Source organism: Armigeres subalbatus, chromosome 1 (assembly GCF_024139115.2).
Source record: "Armigeres subalbatus isolate Guangzhou_Male chromosome 1, GZ_Asu_2, whole genome shotgun sequence".
NCBI classification, from domain to species: Eukaryota; Metazoa; Arthropoda; class Insecta; order Diptera; family Culicidae; genus Armigeres; species Armigeres subalbatus.
The window spans coordinates 318,541,547-318,556,272 of NC_085139.1; the positions used below are offsets into that span (position 1 = coordinate 318,541,547).

The window sequence follows — 14,726 nt, forward strand, 5'->3', positions numbered from 1 at the left end:
ATTTCTTCTGATGCTTTAACTAATAATATTAGGCCGCAAGAAAATAAATTTTAATTTATACTAAAAAAAAACGTTAATAAAAAGTGCGTGAGCTAAAGCTTCGAAGTTGTAAATAACTCTTGCTAAGTTGTCGATAAATACAGGCTACTATTTACAGGGGAATACCACAATGTGGCATGGCATGTTTCCTTAAATGAAAAAAATACATACCAAATCAAAATACATGAAAAAATAAAGAACAAAAATCAAAAAAAAAAATCAAAAACGATCGCTAAAAAATATCCAGTAAAACTATTTCATTTGAAATTAATATAGATCCAAGTGTCGAAAAGTTGGATATTACTAATAACCTACCTTAAAACCATCATATGTCCAACTTCCAAATTTTAACACGCATGTTTGTTCATCAAATGGAAAATACTCTACGTCTATTTCACATGATGATTTGTATATGGCAGGAGGTTTCCATTCAACTAAGCCTTCGGAATATATCGTGGCTTTTGTCGCTAATGTTACTTCGAAATTACCGTCAGCACTGAGTCATTCGACATTTAATTTTAGATGCAGAAAGGGGAGATTTAGCATATGAATTTAAGCATGGAATTAAAAAGTTGTTTTTAAATTGTGTTTATTTTTATGTTGTATTTATGTGATCATTAATGAGCATGGTTTTTTAACGGAAAGAATTAAACGTGAATAATAAATAAACATCTTTGAATAAAATAAATTGTTCACAAATTATTACATATAAACAAATGTAAAAAAAATGTTAAAATGGTTGCTTTCAAGTTATGTTATATTAATACTATAACGTGTTTTTGGATAAAATTGATTACTCATATGCACAGAACGTATTTTCTGATAGTCAAATTGCCATGCCAAAAAATCCAAGTGTCTCGTTCTCGTAACACGAAGATTCTTATTTTCACAAATCCAAAATCAATTTGTTTATCCAGAAACACGTGATGCGCATATGGGCAGTCAATTCATAACTTCATAAGCCAAATAGCCGAAAACTGGGCCATTGACGTTGTTACAATTCAATTGAAAATTTCGTGTCGATGACCACTGTTGAACTTTAGTTAAGTATATCAACTAATATGACTGTACTGTGCGCTACTCAGATATCAATCCCATTAATCAACAAAAGCCATCCAAAATATCCGGTAAAGTTTTGAAAATGGAAAGTACGGTAAACATCCACGAAGAATCGGAAGACATTTTATTCATGAAATTAATAAACATGTAGATCAAAACGTTTTGCAAGTTGTATAACACAAATTTTCAGTCAATTACTTTGTCAATTGTGTAAAATATAATGAAAGGGTTTTTTTATGGGGAATAACACTTCAAATGGATCTGATATTATGAGTATCGCTGGAGATTGTAGCTCATATTACGGTAATTGAATTTCCTTTTCTATGTTCCTAAAGCTTCGCTGCAGCACAACGGGCCAACATCATTCCATTTGAAAGAGCAATACTTACTTGTTATACAGTACAATGTCCGGGCGCCAAATGTGATCTGATGGCACGTGCAACATTTGGACGCCCCCATATTCCTTCGGTTCCCAGCGCAATTTGTAATCGTACCAGGACTGTGGGGTAAACCAAACCAAACATTTAATGAATTACTATTATTTATGTTTATTCAACACACGATGGAAGCTTCGAAATGAAGACCATATTAAAAAAAACTGGTTCTCATTAAATGTCATAAATGTGATTGCAGTTGATAAAAGTCATATTCGACTGATGGTTGCATTTAAATTAGGGTTGGAATGCATTTGGAATGGATTTTAATTGAATATCGAACAGATTCAATTTTGATTTCAATTTTAATTGTATTTGGATTGATTCGGATTAAATTTGGATTGGATCTGCATTAGATTTGAATTTGATTTGGATTGTATTTGGGTTGGAATTGTATGGGACTTGGATTGGATTCGGAATAGATTTGGATTGGAATTGTATTGGAATCGGATTGGATTTTGATTGAATATGGATTGGATGTGGATTGGAAATCAATTTCGAATGGTTTTGGATTGGTTTTGATTTGGATTTAAATTGGATTTGGATTGGTATTGGATTGGAATCGGAACGGATTTGGATTGGATTTGGATTGTATTTGAATCAGATTTTTATTGGATTCGGATTTGATTTGAACTTGAATCAATTGATTCAGATTGGATGGGATTTAGTTTGAGCTTTGACTGGATTTGGATTGGATTTTGGCAAAATTTAGATTAGATTTGGAACAAAATTTGGTTTTGAATTAGGATTTGGATTGGCCAAAATCCAAATCTAATCCAATCCAATCCAAATCCAAGGATTGGTTTGGATTTCGATTGGATTTTAGTTTGAATTGGGTTTAGATTGGAATCGGATTGGATTTGGATTGTATTAAAATTGGTTTTGTATTGAATGAAATTAGATTTGGATTAAGATTTGTTTTGAATTGAACTTAAATTTGATTTGAATTGGATTTGGGTTATATTTGGATTGGACATGGATTTTGATTTGGAATAGATCGATTGGATTTGAATTAGATTTAGATTGGATTTGAATTTGATTTAAATTATATTTAGATTGGATATGGATTTGGATTGAATTCGGATTGGATTTGTATTGGATATGGATTGGAATGGACTTGGGATGGATTCAGATTGTATTTAAATTATATATTAGTATATTGGATTTGTCATTACAATTGGATTAGGATTGGAAATTTATTTGAATCTGGATGTAGTTTGGATTGGATGTGTTTTATCATTGAATTAGGGTTGGATTGGATTTGGATTTTGTTTGGATTACATTTGGAATGAATTTTGCTTGTATTTGGATTGGATTTGGAATTGAATTTGGATCGGATTTGGAATGGATTTTGATTGTATTTGTATTAGAATTGAATTAGGCTTGAATTGGATTGGGACTGGGTTTGGATTGAATTTGGATTTTGATTGTGTTTCGATTAGATTTGGATTGGATTTGAAACTCAGTTTGGATTTGAGTTGAATTGGATTTGGATTTGTTTTGGATTGAATGTGGATTTGGCTTGAATTTGTATTTGATTATGATTCGCACACACGCTGCTCCCTTCCTCTATACGAGCAGCATCGAAACCGATATGGCAATAACATTGAATTTGAACTGACTACGGTCGTACAGCTTTTGTCTTTGTTAAGGTGTTTATTTACTTTTTAATTAAGTTTAACACCGGAGATTGAATTTGGATGGGATTGGATTAGAAATGGATTTGGATTGGATTTTGATTGGTTTGGATTTGGATTTCAAATGGATTTTGATTGGAATTCGATTGGGTTTGGATTTGATTTGGATTGAACTTGGTTTAGATTGGAAAAGGATTTGTTACGATAAACGGTGATACATCAAAATCGACCATTTTCAAAATATCACAAACTTTGGCAATATGGGTATCATTGGATATGGCAAGGTTGGTATAGATATCGGTGGGTATGGCAGAATCTATACTGTTTCGTCGAAAGGCATTTAGTCGAATGACATTTGTTCGAAAGGACATTACATCGAATGGACATTTGGTCGAAGGGACATTTAGTCGAAAATGTTTTTTACTCCACTAGAGACGCAGGACATTTGGACGAATGACGTTTGGTCGAAATGACACTACGTCTAATGGGCATTTGGTCGAAAGGACATTTAGTCGAAATCAGATTTTAGAATGCAGAATCTTCGTACATTTGGTCGAAAGCGGATTTTCGAATTAAAATCTTGGTACATTAGGCTAATGAAGTTCCGTCGAATGGCCATTTAAAAGAAAAGAACTTTAGTCAATAACAATTAAAAAATAAATGGTTCATTGCGGTGTTTCTAAAAGTCGCATAATTAGGATTAAGTCATATGACAATTTTTAATTATTATTTAATTAAATTTTCGGCCAATAAGTAACGAAATATGGTTAGAAGACAATTTTATACTGAACTAATTATTGTGAGTGAAAGAAAGAGTATCAATGAAAATAATAAGAAAACCATTTCCATTTGACCAAATGTCCCTTCGACTAAGCGTCTTCTCGACGAAATGTCATTTGACCAAAACGACTTATCTGCTTTTGTAAACAAAGATTCAAACGTCGATTTGACGAATCTGATAGCACTCCCACGCAAACCAACACCACCAACAGGTAGCAGAAACCTTCACCAAACCTTCGTCAAATCGACGTTTGAATCTTTGTTCACAAAAGCAGATAAGTCGTTTTGAAACTTTGATATTGAAATGTCAATCAACGAAATGTTCCAAAGCCGACTGCGATGAAGTATTGGCAAAATAACATTTATTTCATTGGTTTTTGACCACGTGTCGAAAAATAGAATAGAGGATGTTTCACCATCTGTAGGCAACAGTATCAGTATCTAAGAAGTATGTATCATCGGCCACTACGATCGCTGCATAGATGACAGATAACGAAAACATGGCAGACAACGATAACGAAAAATGTTCATTCGATCAAATGTCCATTCGACTAAATGTTCCTTCTGCCCCAAAGTCGGTATGGCCATAAGTGTATCTAACTTCTGCATTCTCAACCGTCTAAGACGAATTAAGTACTGTCCATTTAATTCCACCAGTTAATTTTCGTTATCTTTGCAGATACGTATTTCGACCACAACTGTGTGGTCGTCTTCAGTGTCTCGTACTTGACTCGACTAGACGGTTGAATACATTCTGCATTCTGAAAGACATGTGAAGTGGTGACATCCAATCCAAATATGACAGCGGTTCTCAACCTTTTTGTTGAGAGGTACCCCTTCGAACTTTTACATTCATTGAGGTACTCCCTATTTTTATCCACTGTGAATGAAAATAATCATAACTTATGAGATGTATAAAAAACGAAACTGAAAACTAACGAAATATATGCTGCCTTTAATCGCATATCAGTCCCATCTTTGCTGGATTTCCTATTCATATGGGATAAATATGCGATTTTGGGTAGTATTGCTTTCCATAAAGCCTCTTGAAAGGAGACTTTCAAGCTCCTTGAAAGAAGAATTCTAAGCTTCTTGAAATCAGGCTTCCGAGCTTCTTAAAAGGGACTTCTGAGCCTCTTGACGGAAAGATTTCGAGCCTCTTGATAGGACGCTTTCGAGCCTCTTGAAAGGAAGCTTCTTAAAAGGAGGCTTCCGAGCCTATTAAAAGCAGGCTTCCTAGCCTTTTGAAAAAAGGCTTCCTAGCACCTTGAAAGGAAAATTCCAAACCTTTTGAAAGGAGGCTTCTGAGCTTCTTGAAAGGAGGCTTCCGAGCCTCTTAAATCAAGGCTTCCGAGTCTCTTGAAATGAGGCTTCCGAGCCTCTTGAAAGGAGGCTTCCGAGCCTCTTGAAATGAGGCTTCCGAGCCTCTTGAAAGGAGGCTTCCGAGCCTCTTGAAAGGAGGCTTCCGAGCCTCTTGAAATGAGGCTTCCGAGCCTCTTGAAGGGAGGCTTCCGAGCCTCTTGAAAGGAGGCTTCCGAGCGATTGAAAGCAGGCTTCCGAGCCTCTTGAAAGCAGGCTTCCGAGCCTCTTGAAAGCAGGCTACCAAGCCTCTTGAAAGCAGGCTTCCGAGCCTCTTGAAAGCAGGCTACCGAGCCTCTTGAAAGCAGGCTTCCGAACCTCTTGAAAGCAGGCTTCCGAGCCTCTGAAAGGAGGCTTCCGAGTCTCTTGAAAGGAGGCTTCTGAGCCTCTTGAAAGGAGGCTTCCGAGCCTCTTGAAAGGAGGCTTCCAAGCCGCTTGAAAGGAGGCTTCCAAGCCGCTTGAAAGGAGGCTTCCGAGCCTCTTGAAAGGAGGCTTCCGAGCCTCTTGAAATGAGGCTTCCGAGCCTCTTGAATGGAGGCTTCCGAGCCTCTTGAAAGGAGGCTTCTGAGCCTCTTGAAAGGAGGCTTCTGAGCCTCTTGAAAGGAAGCTTCTGAGCCTCTTGAAAGGAGGCTTCCGAGCCTCTTGAAAGCAGGCTTCCGAGCCTCTTGAAAGGAGGCTTCCGAGCCTCTTGAAAGCAGGCTTCCGAGCCTTTTGAAAGCAGGCTTCCGAGCCTCTTGAAAGCAGGCTTCCGAGCCTCTTGAAAGCAGGCTTCCGAGCCTCTTGAAAGCAGGCTTCCGAGCCTCTTGAAAGGAGGCTTCCGAGCCTCTTGAAAGGAGGCTTCCGAGCCTCTTGAAAGCAGGCTTCCGAGCCTCTTGAAAGCAGGCTACCGAGCCTCTTGAAAACAGGCTTCCGAGCCTCTTGAAAGCAGGCTTCCGAGCCTCTGAAAGGGGGCTTCCTAGCCTTTTAAATGAAGGCTTCCGAGTCTCTTGAAAGGAGGCTTCTGAGCCTCTTGAAAGGAGGCTTCTGAGCCTCTTGAAAGGAGGCTTCCGAGCCTCTTGAAAGGAGGCTTCCGAGCCTCTTGAAAGGAGGCTCCCGAGCCTCTTGAAAGGAGGCTTCCGAGCCTCTTGAAAGGAGGCTTCCGAGCCTCTTGAAAGGAGGCTTCTGAGCCTCTTGAAAGAAGGCTTCTGAGCTTCTTGAAAGGAGGCTTCTGAGCCTCTTGAAAGGAGGCAACTGAGCCACTTGGAAGGAGGCTTTTGGGCCTCTTTAAAGGAGGCTGCGGAGCCTCTTGAAAGGAGGCTTCTGAGCTCTTGAAAGGAGGCTTCTGAGCCTCTTGAAAGGAGGCCTGAGCCTCTTGAAAGGAGGCTTCTGAGCCTCTTGAAAGGAGGCTTCTGAGCCTCTTGAAAGGAGGCTTCTGAGCCTCTTGAAAGGAGGCTTCTGAGCCTCTTGAAAGGAGGCCTGAGCCTCTTGAAAGGAGGCTTCCGAGCCTCTTGAAAGGGAGGCTTCCTGAGCTCTTGAAAGGAGGCTTCTGAGCCTCTTGAAAGGAGGCCTGAGCCTCTTGAAAGGAGGCTTCCTGAGCCTCTTGAAAGGAGGCTTCCGAGCCTCTTGAAAGGAGGCTTCCGAGCCTCTTGAAAGGAGGCTTCCGAGCCTCTTGAAAGGAGGCTTCTGAGCCTCTTGAAAGGAGGCTCCTGAGCCTCTTGAAAGGAGGCTTCCGAGCCTCTTGAAAGGAGGCTTCCGAGCCTCTTGAAAGGAGGCTTCCGAGCCTCTTGAAAGGAGGCTTCCGTTCCGACAATACTCAGGTTGTTGAGATCTTGTATTAGTATTACTAACCAGTCTTATAACATGTGGTCATTAAAACATATTATCTTCTTCTCAGAAATGTTTAAAAATAATTTTGGGGGAGTTTCTAACGGAAATTTAAAAGATTTTCCTATAATTATTCCAATGATTTTTATTTTAAAGTTTCGATGAATTTTGATTTGAATCTATAAATATTTCTAAAAACTTCTGGACGGATTTTCCTTTGATATTCCGACAAAAATTTGTATTCGCCCAATTGATTCTTTATTTTATTTAAGGTCAAATTTCCCAAAGAACCCTTATTTTTTTAAGTCAGTATTTTTTGAAATCTAAAACAAAAAATGAAAAAAGTGCTGTTTTTCAAGATTGGCTTAACATTTACTGGATTTTGTACGAACATCGGGTGAATTTTTCAGGCCGGTTCACACGTGCAGCACTTTGTCGGTTTTTGTTTTCGATTTTTAAAATAGTCAGACGCTTTAAAAATATGGGTTCTTCGGGAAAGTTGACCTTAAATGAGCCAAAGAATCAACTGAGACAATAAAACCAGATAGAATATTTGACGGGAAAGTTCAATTCTTAACAATTTCCTCTGGAAATCCTGAATATTTTTTTAGAAAAAAATGTGTCAAACGCAGCTTGACCGCGTCACGTGGTCTCGGTACAATCAGATACAGTTTTACACTGAATGAAAAGAGAACACGTAAATAAATTGTTTACCTCTGAAAACAATCAACCAACAAATGATTCAAACCAAAAATTTCGAAATCTCTGATTGTTTATAAAGATACTTACCTGTTCAACCCAAAGATTGGTAGTCATTATTTGATTTTTTAGATTCTGTATTAAAAAAAGTATATTATAGTACAGTATAGATAGAATAGAATATTTGAATTCGCGAAAAAACTCACCACATCAATTAGCTGCGAAAGTTTCAGTTTGATGCATACTCGAAGCACATCGGAGGTATTGACTACGGGTCGAACCAATTTATTGTAATTGCTGAGTAGATCGTCATAGAGCCGTTTTGCGTCGGGATTTCCGGCAACTGCCCCATGCACCACCAGTGCCGATAGTAGCCAGGCTCGCAATGTTTCTCCTGCAGATGGTGCCATTGTTCTCATCCTTTGTTTGGTGTTATTTTATAATTCGTTATAAATAATGCTATGGTACTCATAAAGCAATTTGCGGTTAGTGTTGTTTCTTAAACCATTGATTCAGTTTATCTGAAATAGAAACAAAAAGTAAATTGTTAACTGGAACCTGGGACAAGTTAATACGTAAAACATGAATATTATAAAAGCCATTTAGACATAATTTACACAGCCTCATGCATATCAGTGTAGTACTTTCTAATTTCTTTTAAACTGATCCCGCATCTATGCTTCAGACGATTTTTTATTCAAATCGGTTATTATTACGGCAGTTTAGATTAAAATAGATTAAAAAAGCATGGAGCAATATCGTATTCAATTCAAAGTTGAAAAGGAAGAAGTGAAAAAATAGGAAGAAAAGTGAAGAAATACGAAAATAGGAGAACGAGAAAAAATAAAGAAAAAAGAGGAAAACAGAAAAACAAAAACAGAATAATAGAAAAAAAAGAGAATGAAAAAAGTAGGAAAAGTAGAAAGAGAAAATAGATAGAAATAGATATGATATGAAAATTATTTTAAGCTTTTAGTGGAATGTTTTTATTTGTCATAAGACGAATTTGCACTATTCCATTTAATTCCGTTTTTTGTAACCTTGAAAAATACGTATTTCTTCATTGTCTCGTACTTGTCGAAATTAAAAAAAGTACAAAAAAGTAGTGGAATTAATTGGAATAGTACAAACTCGTCTTATGAAAAGTGATGTGTAAAGAAACAAAACGGTAGAAAAAAGATGAAGAAAGAAATAATATCAAATATCTAAGCAGGAAGAAAATAGAAGAAAAATAAACAAAAAAAAATTGAAAAGAGGAATTAGAATTCTGAAAAGAAGAAATAAAAGTAGAAGGAAAAAATTGAAACAAAAAAGTTTAAGAAAAGAAGGAAAATAGGAGAAATGATTAAAGATAAGAAGAAAAAGGATTGTCAAAATAGTGTAGAAAAAGAAGAAAAAAAAACCCTAATTAATCCACCTAGCGGTGTTGGTGCCTTTCTCGTGCAAAAAAATACAAAAAATATGATTGATTGTTTTTTAGCGTGTTTTGCGCAAAGAAAATAGTATTTTGGCCAATTTTCTGGCCATTTTTGGCCAAATCTGGCCAATTTTCAATAGCAAACAATGGGACAGGATTCTCAGTCGAATGGAACTTGCTGCGAGTAAATCGGTCAATGCTAAGTTCCAAAAAGTGTGTCTACAAAATTTTGTACACATACACACATACACACACACACATATACATACATACACGGGCGGACAAGGCGGACAAGTTGAAGGAGATCGTAGAGGGTCTTTTCCCGCAACACGACCCGACCACGTGGCCACCAATACCGTACGGTGAAGAAGAAGAAACAAACGCTGAGTACCAACAAGTGTCCAATGAGGAGCTTGCAGAAGCGGCGAAGCGCCTGCAGGCGAAGAAAGCCCCCGGTCCGGATGGAATACCGAACGTGGCGCTGAAAGCTGCGCTCGTGGCATGTCCGGATATGTTCAGAACAGGGCTGCAAAAGTGCCTGGACGAAGGCAACTTCCCAGAAATGTGGAAGATTCAGAAGCTGGTGTTGCTGCCGAAGCCAGGAAAGCCTCCGGGTAATCCGGCTTCGTACAGACCTATATGTCTGTTGGACACACTCGGGAAGCTCCTGGAGAGAATTATCCTGAATAGGCTTGCGAAATGTACGGAGGGCGAGCGCGGACTGTCAAAGATGCAGTTTGGGTTCCGCAAAGGAGTATCGACGGTGGATGCTATTCGGACAGTACTCGAGAGCGCTGAGAAGGCGTCCAAACAGAAGCGAAGAGGAGATCGATATTGTGCAGTGGTAACAATAGACGTAAAAATGCGTTCAATAGTGCCAGCTTCGAAGCCATCGCATCAGCGCTGCATAGAATGCGGGTCCCTGGTTACCTTTGTCATATCCTGAAGAGTTACTTTCAGTGCAGACACTAACGAAGGGCGTAAGTCGATGCGGGTTACAGCGGGCGTTCCTCAAGGCTCCATTCTCGGTCCAACTCTTTGGAACGGGATCTACGATGGTGTCCTGAGTCTGCGGTTGCCTAGAAAAGTTAAAATCGTGGGTTTTGCGGACGACGTGTCACTAACGGTGATGGGCGAGACACTTGAAGAAGTAGAGGTGTTGGCGACGGAGGCGATAGCAATGATCGAGAGCTGGATGAACGGAGTGAAGCTGCAAATAGCTCACCATAAGACGGAGGTGCTACTAGCCAGCAACTGTAAGGCGATTCAGCGGATGGAGATCGTCGTTGGTGATCATACGATTGCATCGAAGCGATCACTGAAGCATCTGGGAGTGATGATCGATGACCGGCTAAACTTCAATAGCCAAGTCGGCTTAGGCTATGAGCGCAATAGCAAGTATCATGCCAAACGTTGGCGGTCCAAGAAGTAGCACCAGGCGTCTACTAGCTAGTGTCTCGTCATCGATACTGCGGTATGGAGTCCCCGCTTGGGGTAATGCGCTGGAAACCAAGCGGAACCGTAGAAGGCTACAAAGTGCGTTCAGGCTGATGGCCATACGAGTCGCGAGCGCCTACAGAACGATCTCGTCGGAGGCAGTATGCGTTATCGCCGGGATGGTCCCTATCTGCATCAGCCTAGCGGAAGATATTGAGTGCTATCATCGGAAAGACACGAGAAATGTGAGAAAGATGGAGAGAATCTGTTCAATGGAGAGGTGGTAGAATGAATGGGACAGTACAGACAATGGGAGGTGGACCCACCGACTCATTCCAAACCTGTCAACGTGGATGAACAGGAAGCATGGCGAAGTAAACTTTCACCTGACACAGTTCCTGTCAGGCCACGGCTGCTTCAGAAAGTATTTACATCGGTTTGGGCATGCTGCTTCGCCATTTTGCCCGGAGTGTGAGAACATCGAGGAGACGGTGGAGCACGTGATCTTTGAATGCCCCAGGTTTGAGACAGTTCGAAGGGAAATACACGGTTTAAACCAAGAGAACGTGATAGAAAAAATGTGCCGAGAGGAAAGCACGTGGAATGCAGTCGACAGGGTAGCTACACGGATTTTATCCGAGTTGCAGAAGAAATGGCGTAACGACCAAAGAGCATCGGTATCGGGAGAACTTCCTTCGTCGAAGAACTCTCCGTCGGCGTAGGCTAGATCCGCCGCCGGGGACTAGACCGAGTAGTTCGCGATGAAATACAACCAGTTACGGGTCGTCAGGGCACCAGTGAACCGGACGCCCTGCTCCCCCGGAATCGCTGGACTGACCTTGGCACTCGGCTGGTTGGCGTCGGTATCGGAAGAACCTCCTTCGCCGGGGCTCTGTTAGATTCCCCGTTGGCACGAGACCGAGTAGATTGTGAAGAATGAGCTGCTAAAGTCGCCGAGACACCAGTCACTTCAAGGTGAAGGCTGGGTACACCGGCGATAGTATTAAGGAGTGGTGCTGAACAGCACAACAGGCCGACTTTTCCGAAGTAAAGCATATTGGTAGTACCGGAGAAGTTTAGGCAAAGACACGAATAGGATGGAAAGATGGAAAGTTCGAATGGTAGAATCCATGAAGTAGACAGTTTATCTTGCGGTCCGAGGGGAAGCAAGGTAACAAAACAAGTAAAGGAGGTTTTTTCCCTCAGTCGAGGGTTTTTCCTCCCACCACGTTGGAAGCAAATTTCCATAGAAGCAAGATTACCTAATTGTGGAAGGTAACTTAGCAGGCGTGATCCCCAGAGCCCAATCCCCCTAGCAGGCCGGGAGATGGTGAATGTTTCCAAGCAGTTTTGCGAGGAAGTGCAGACGAAAGAGTCATAACTCAATAAAAAAAAACACGGGCGAACAACATCGCAGAGCGAATGTGTCACGAAGAAGGCACGTGGAATGTGGTCAGCAGAGTCGTGACGCAAATACTGTCAGAGCTGCAGCGTAGATGGAGAAGTGACCAGCGAATAAGCTTAGTCTCGGGGGAAAATTCAGTGTGAGTCCAGTGAGCAGTGTTTGGCCTCGGGTAGTCGAGGCGCCGGCGAACCGGAAGTCTTCTGCCAACCGGAATCGCCGGACCGACCTTGGCACTCGAACAGCCAACCTGCTGAAGAAAGAAGAAGAAAGCGCTTCGGGCATGTAGGGCACCGCCAGTGCGGACGTCATCCACCACCGGAACTGTCGGACTACCTCTGCAACCCGAAGACGAAGTAGGCGCAATGCGCGAAAGCGTCCCCTGTGATAGCCGTCGGAAGTCGGGGCACCATCAGTGCGGAAGTTTCCTTCACCGGAACTGGTGGACCACCCTCGACGCCGGGGGAAGTCAGGAGGATTCGAGATAGGAAGTTTGTGGCACGACCGCCGAGGGATCGAGTAGCAGTGGATTAGCCAGCCAGTCGGCGAACTAGCTTAAGCTAGGGGCCGGAATTTTAGAAGAAGTGCATGAGCACAGCACACAAGTTAAAAGAAAGAACAAGAAAAGAATAGAATAGAGAATAGATAATATAGAAGACATAATAACCAATAAAAACCCTTATTGATCCACCTAATTCTCATTACAAGTTTCCTTGTCGTATGCAACTTGTTTAAATTAAATCGGTTAGAAGCAAGGGCCCCGATATTTTTTGCCACGCATATTTATATGAAAAAAATGTTTGGCCGTAATTTCTAAAACCATGGCCCGATTCTAGCGCTAAACCGCTGGGTGGTTTAATCTGGTTATCTTCGAAGATATGAAACTTATACGGATCGATGAAGTGACTAGGTCTATTTCAGCATGACTCTTTGCTACCTAGCAAAGAAAGAGCGCGTTGATCAATGGGAAAATGCCACTCGTCTATTAATCACCCATTCATTTTTCTATCCCTAGCACAAAAGCGTCACTTTGTCCTGAATATTCAGTGCTGTTTAATAATGAATCATCCTAAACCATCTTTTTAGGGTTGTCGTTGTCATGATTGTAGTGAATTTTGTGTCCTTTTTTCTAATTTTCTTGTAAACCATTTAAAAAGTTTTATTATCCTATGATCATATATTAAATTAAATCAGAACCACAAAGATAGCTTCTGATCTACACAATGTGATACAATCTCATACCTTCTCTTAATTTTCCTGAAATTACATCTGTTTGAAGCATTTTTCCTATGCATAATAATGTTGTACGCCCCTCATTGAAGTATTAACTGTGTCATCGTTGTATATGTATTTGCTATTTCCGCATAGATTTGGGCTTGGCTCATCTTAAAAAAAATGAATAATGCACAAAGCCCTACTGAAAGCATTACATAAAAATGGCTCATTATCGATTAACAATCCCTTTCATATAAATTGGAATGGTAAAGCAACTGCATATTGAGAAATATTACTTTACCTCAAGGGATCTGTTCTTATCAATAAAGGTATTTCCTTCCTTTAATGTTTCGATTAATATTGCATAACATGGCATCTCCCATAGCCGTATCCAAAATTCTATTGCATGCTATACTATCGATTACAGAACACACTACCTAGCTGGCGGCTGGCTGCCAGTAATGCTTTGTACTTTTCTCTTCTCTATCGAATTAACTTGAGCAGTAACAATCAATCTTTGAACATCATTATTTCATCACCATCACTACAAATCGAATTCACTTGGCGATAGAAAAGTTTTTTTCCTTCGACTAACCGTTTCGACACTCCGATGCTCACTGAAAAAAAAATTTAGCTTTTATCCGATGCTATCATTCATAGCAGATACTCTTCATAGAAATCCAGTGAGTGAGAAAGCCTAGATCTTCATCTCACCAATAGATTACATTGCTATGTGATACCAGACTCCAGCATCCTTTGCCCATTTATATTCCGGTTGTTTTGCTGGCAACGCGCAGGCCTCGTGAGCATCGTTGCGAGAAAACGTGGACAACAAATCAAAACAGAGCGACATGTCAGTGCCCACATATTTTCCTAGCTTTGGGTGAATTTTCATCCAACAACACAAGAGCAACTTATAATTGAGTAGGTAGGTACATTATGTATTATCAATTTACACCGTGCAATAAAAATTAATCATACGACATAGCGGGAGATTTCCCAGCGTCGAACACTCGACGACCGTCGACAGCTTTGCTAAAAATTTCACATTAAAAAATTATCACTATTTTGGAATTGAATCAACAACATTTAAAATAGATAACACATACCTATATGACATAAAAAAAACCAATCTTTGAATGTGGGACTTCAGAACGAGTTCGCTCGGAGGAACCTCAGTGCGTTGCTGGTACCAATAAATTAACCGCTAGGCAGCTCCGGATTGGCAGATGTGTGATGCCTTCAAGGCCTTGCAGTTCCCACAATGCCCGGAGGGGCCCCACAAACGCTCCGACATGCTGCACTCAGGAAAATCGACACATACTTTATGGCAAAAATCCATGTATTTTGAAATATGCATATCATGTGTCGGCACATACCAAATTGCATACAAATTCACACATGGATACGATGACCCACATAGATAGTATGTATGAACGCTCATG

At 40.4% G+C, this 14,726-nt stretch overlaps 1 protein-coding gene across 6 annotated transcripts in view; it reads right to left on the minus strand.

The window, feature by feature from the left end:
• The window catches only part of LOC134207982 (acetylcholine receptor subunit alpha-like), a 68,976-nt gene extending 55,060 nt beyond the window's left edge, over nt 1-13,916 (minus strand). For 2 of the 6 annotated variants that reach the window (XM_062684090.1, XM_062684086.1), the window contains exons 1-5: nt 13,583-13,915; nt 8,017-8,331; nt 7,901-7,945; nt 1,488-1,597; nt 355-535 (exon numbers count right to left, since the gene is read on the minus strand). In XM_062684090.1, coding sequence (XP_062540074.1) covers nt 355-535; nt 1,488-1,597; nt 7,901-7,945; nt 8,017-8,229 — 549 coding nt within the window. In that variant the 5' untranslated portion in view covers nt 8,230-8,331; nt 13,583-13,915. Of the gene's footprint in view, nt 1-354; nt 536-1,487; nt 1,602-7,900; nt 7,946-8,016; nt 8,332-13,582 lie in introns of those variants that run through there. The other 4 variants (XM_062684089.1, XM_062684088.1, XM_062684091.1 and 1 more) reach the window with 4 other exon arrangements.
• Nucleotides 13,917-14,726: the final 810 nt, after the last annotated feature.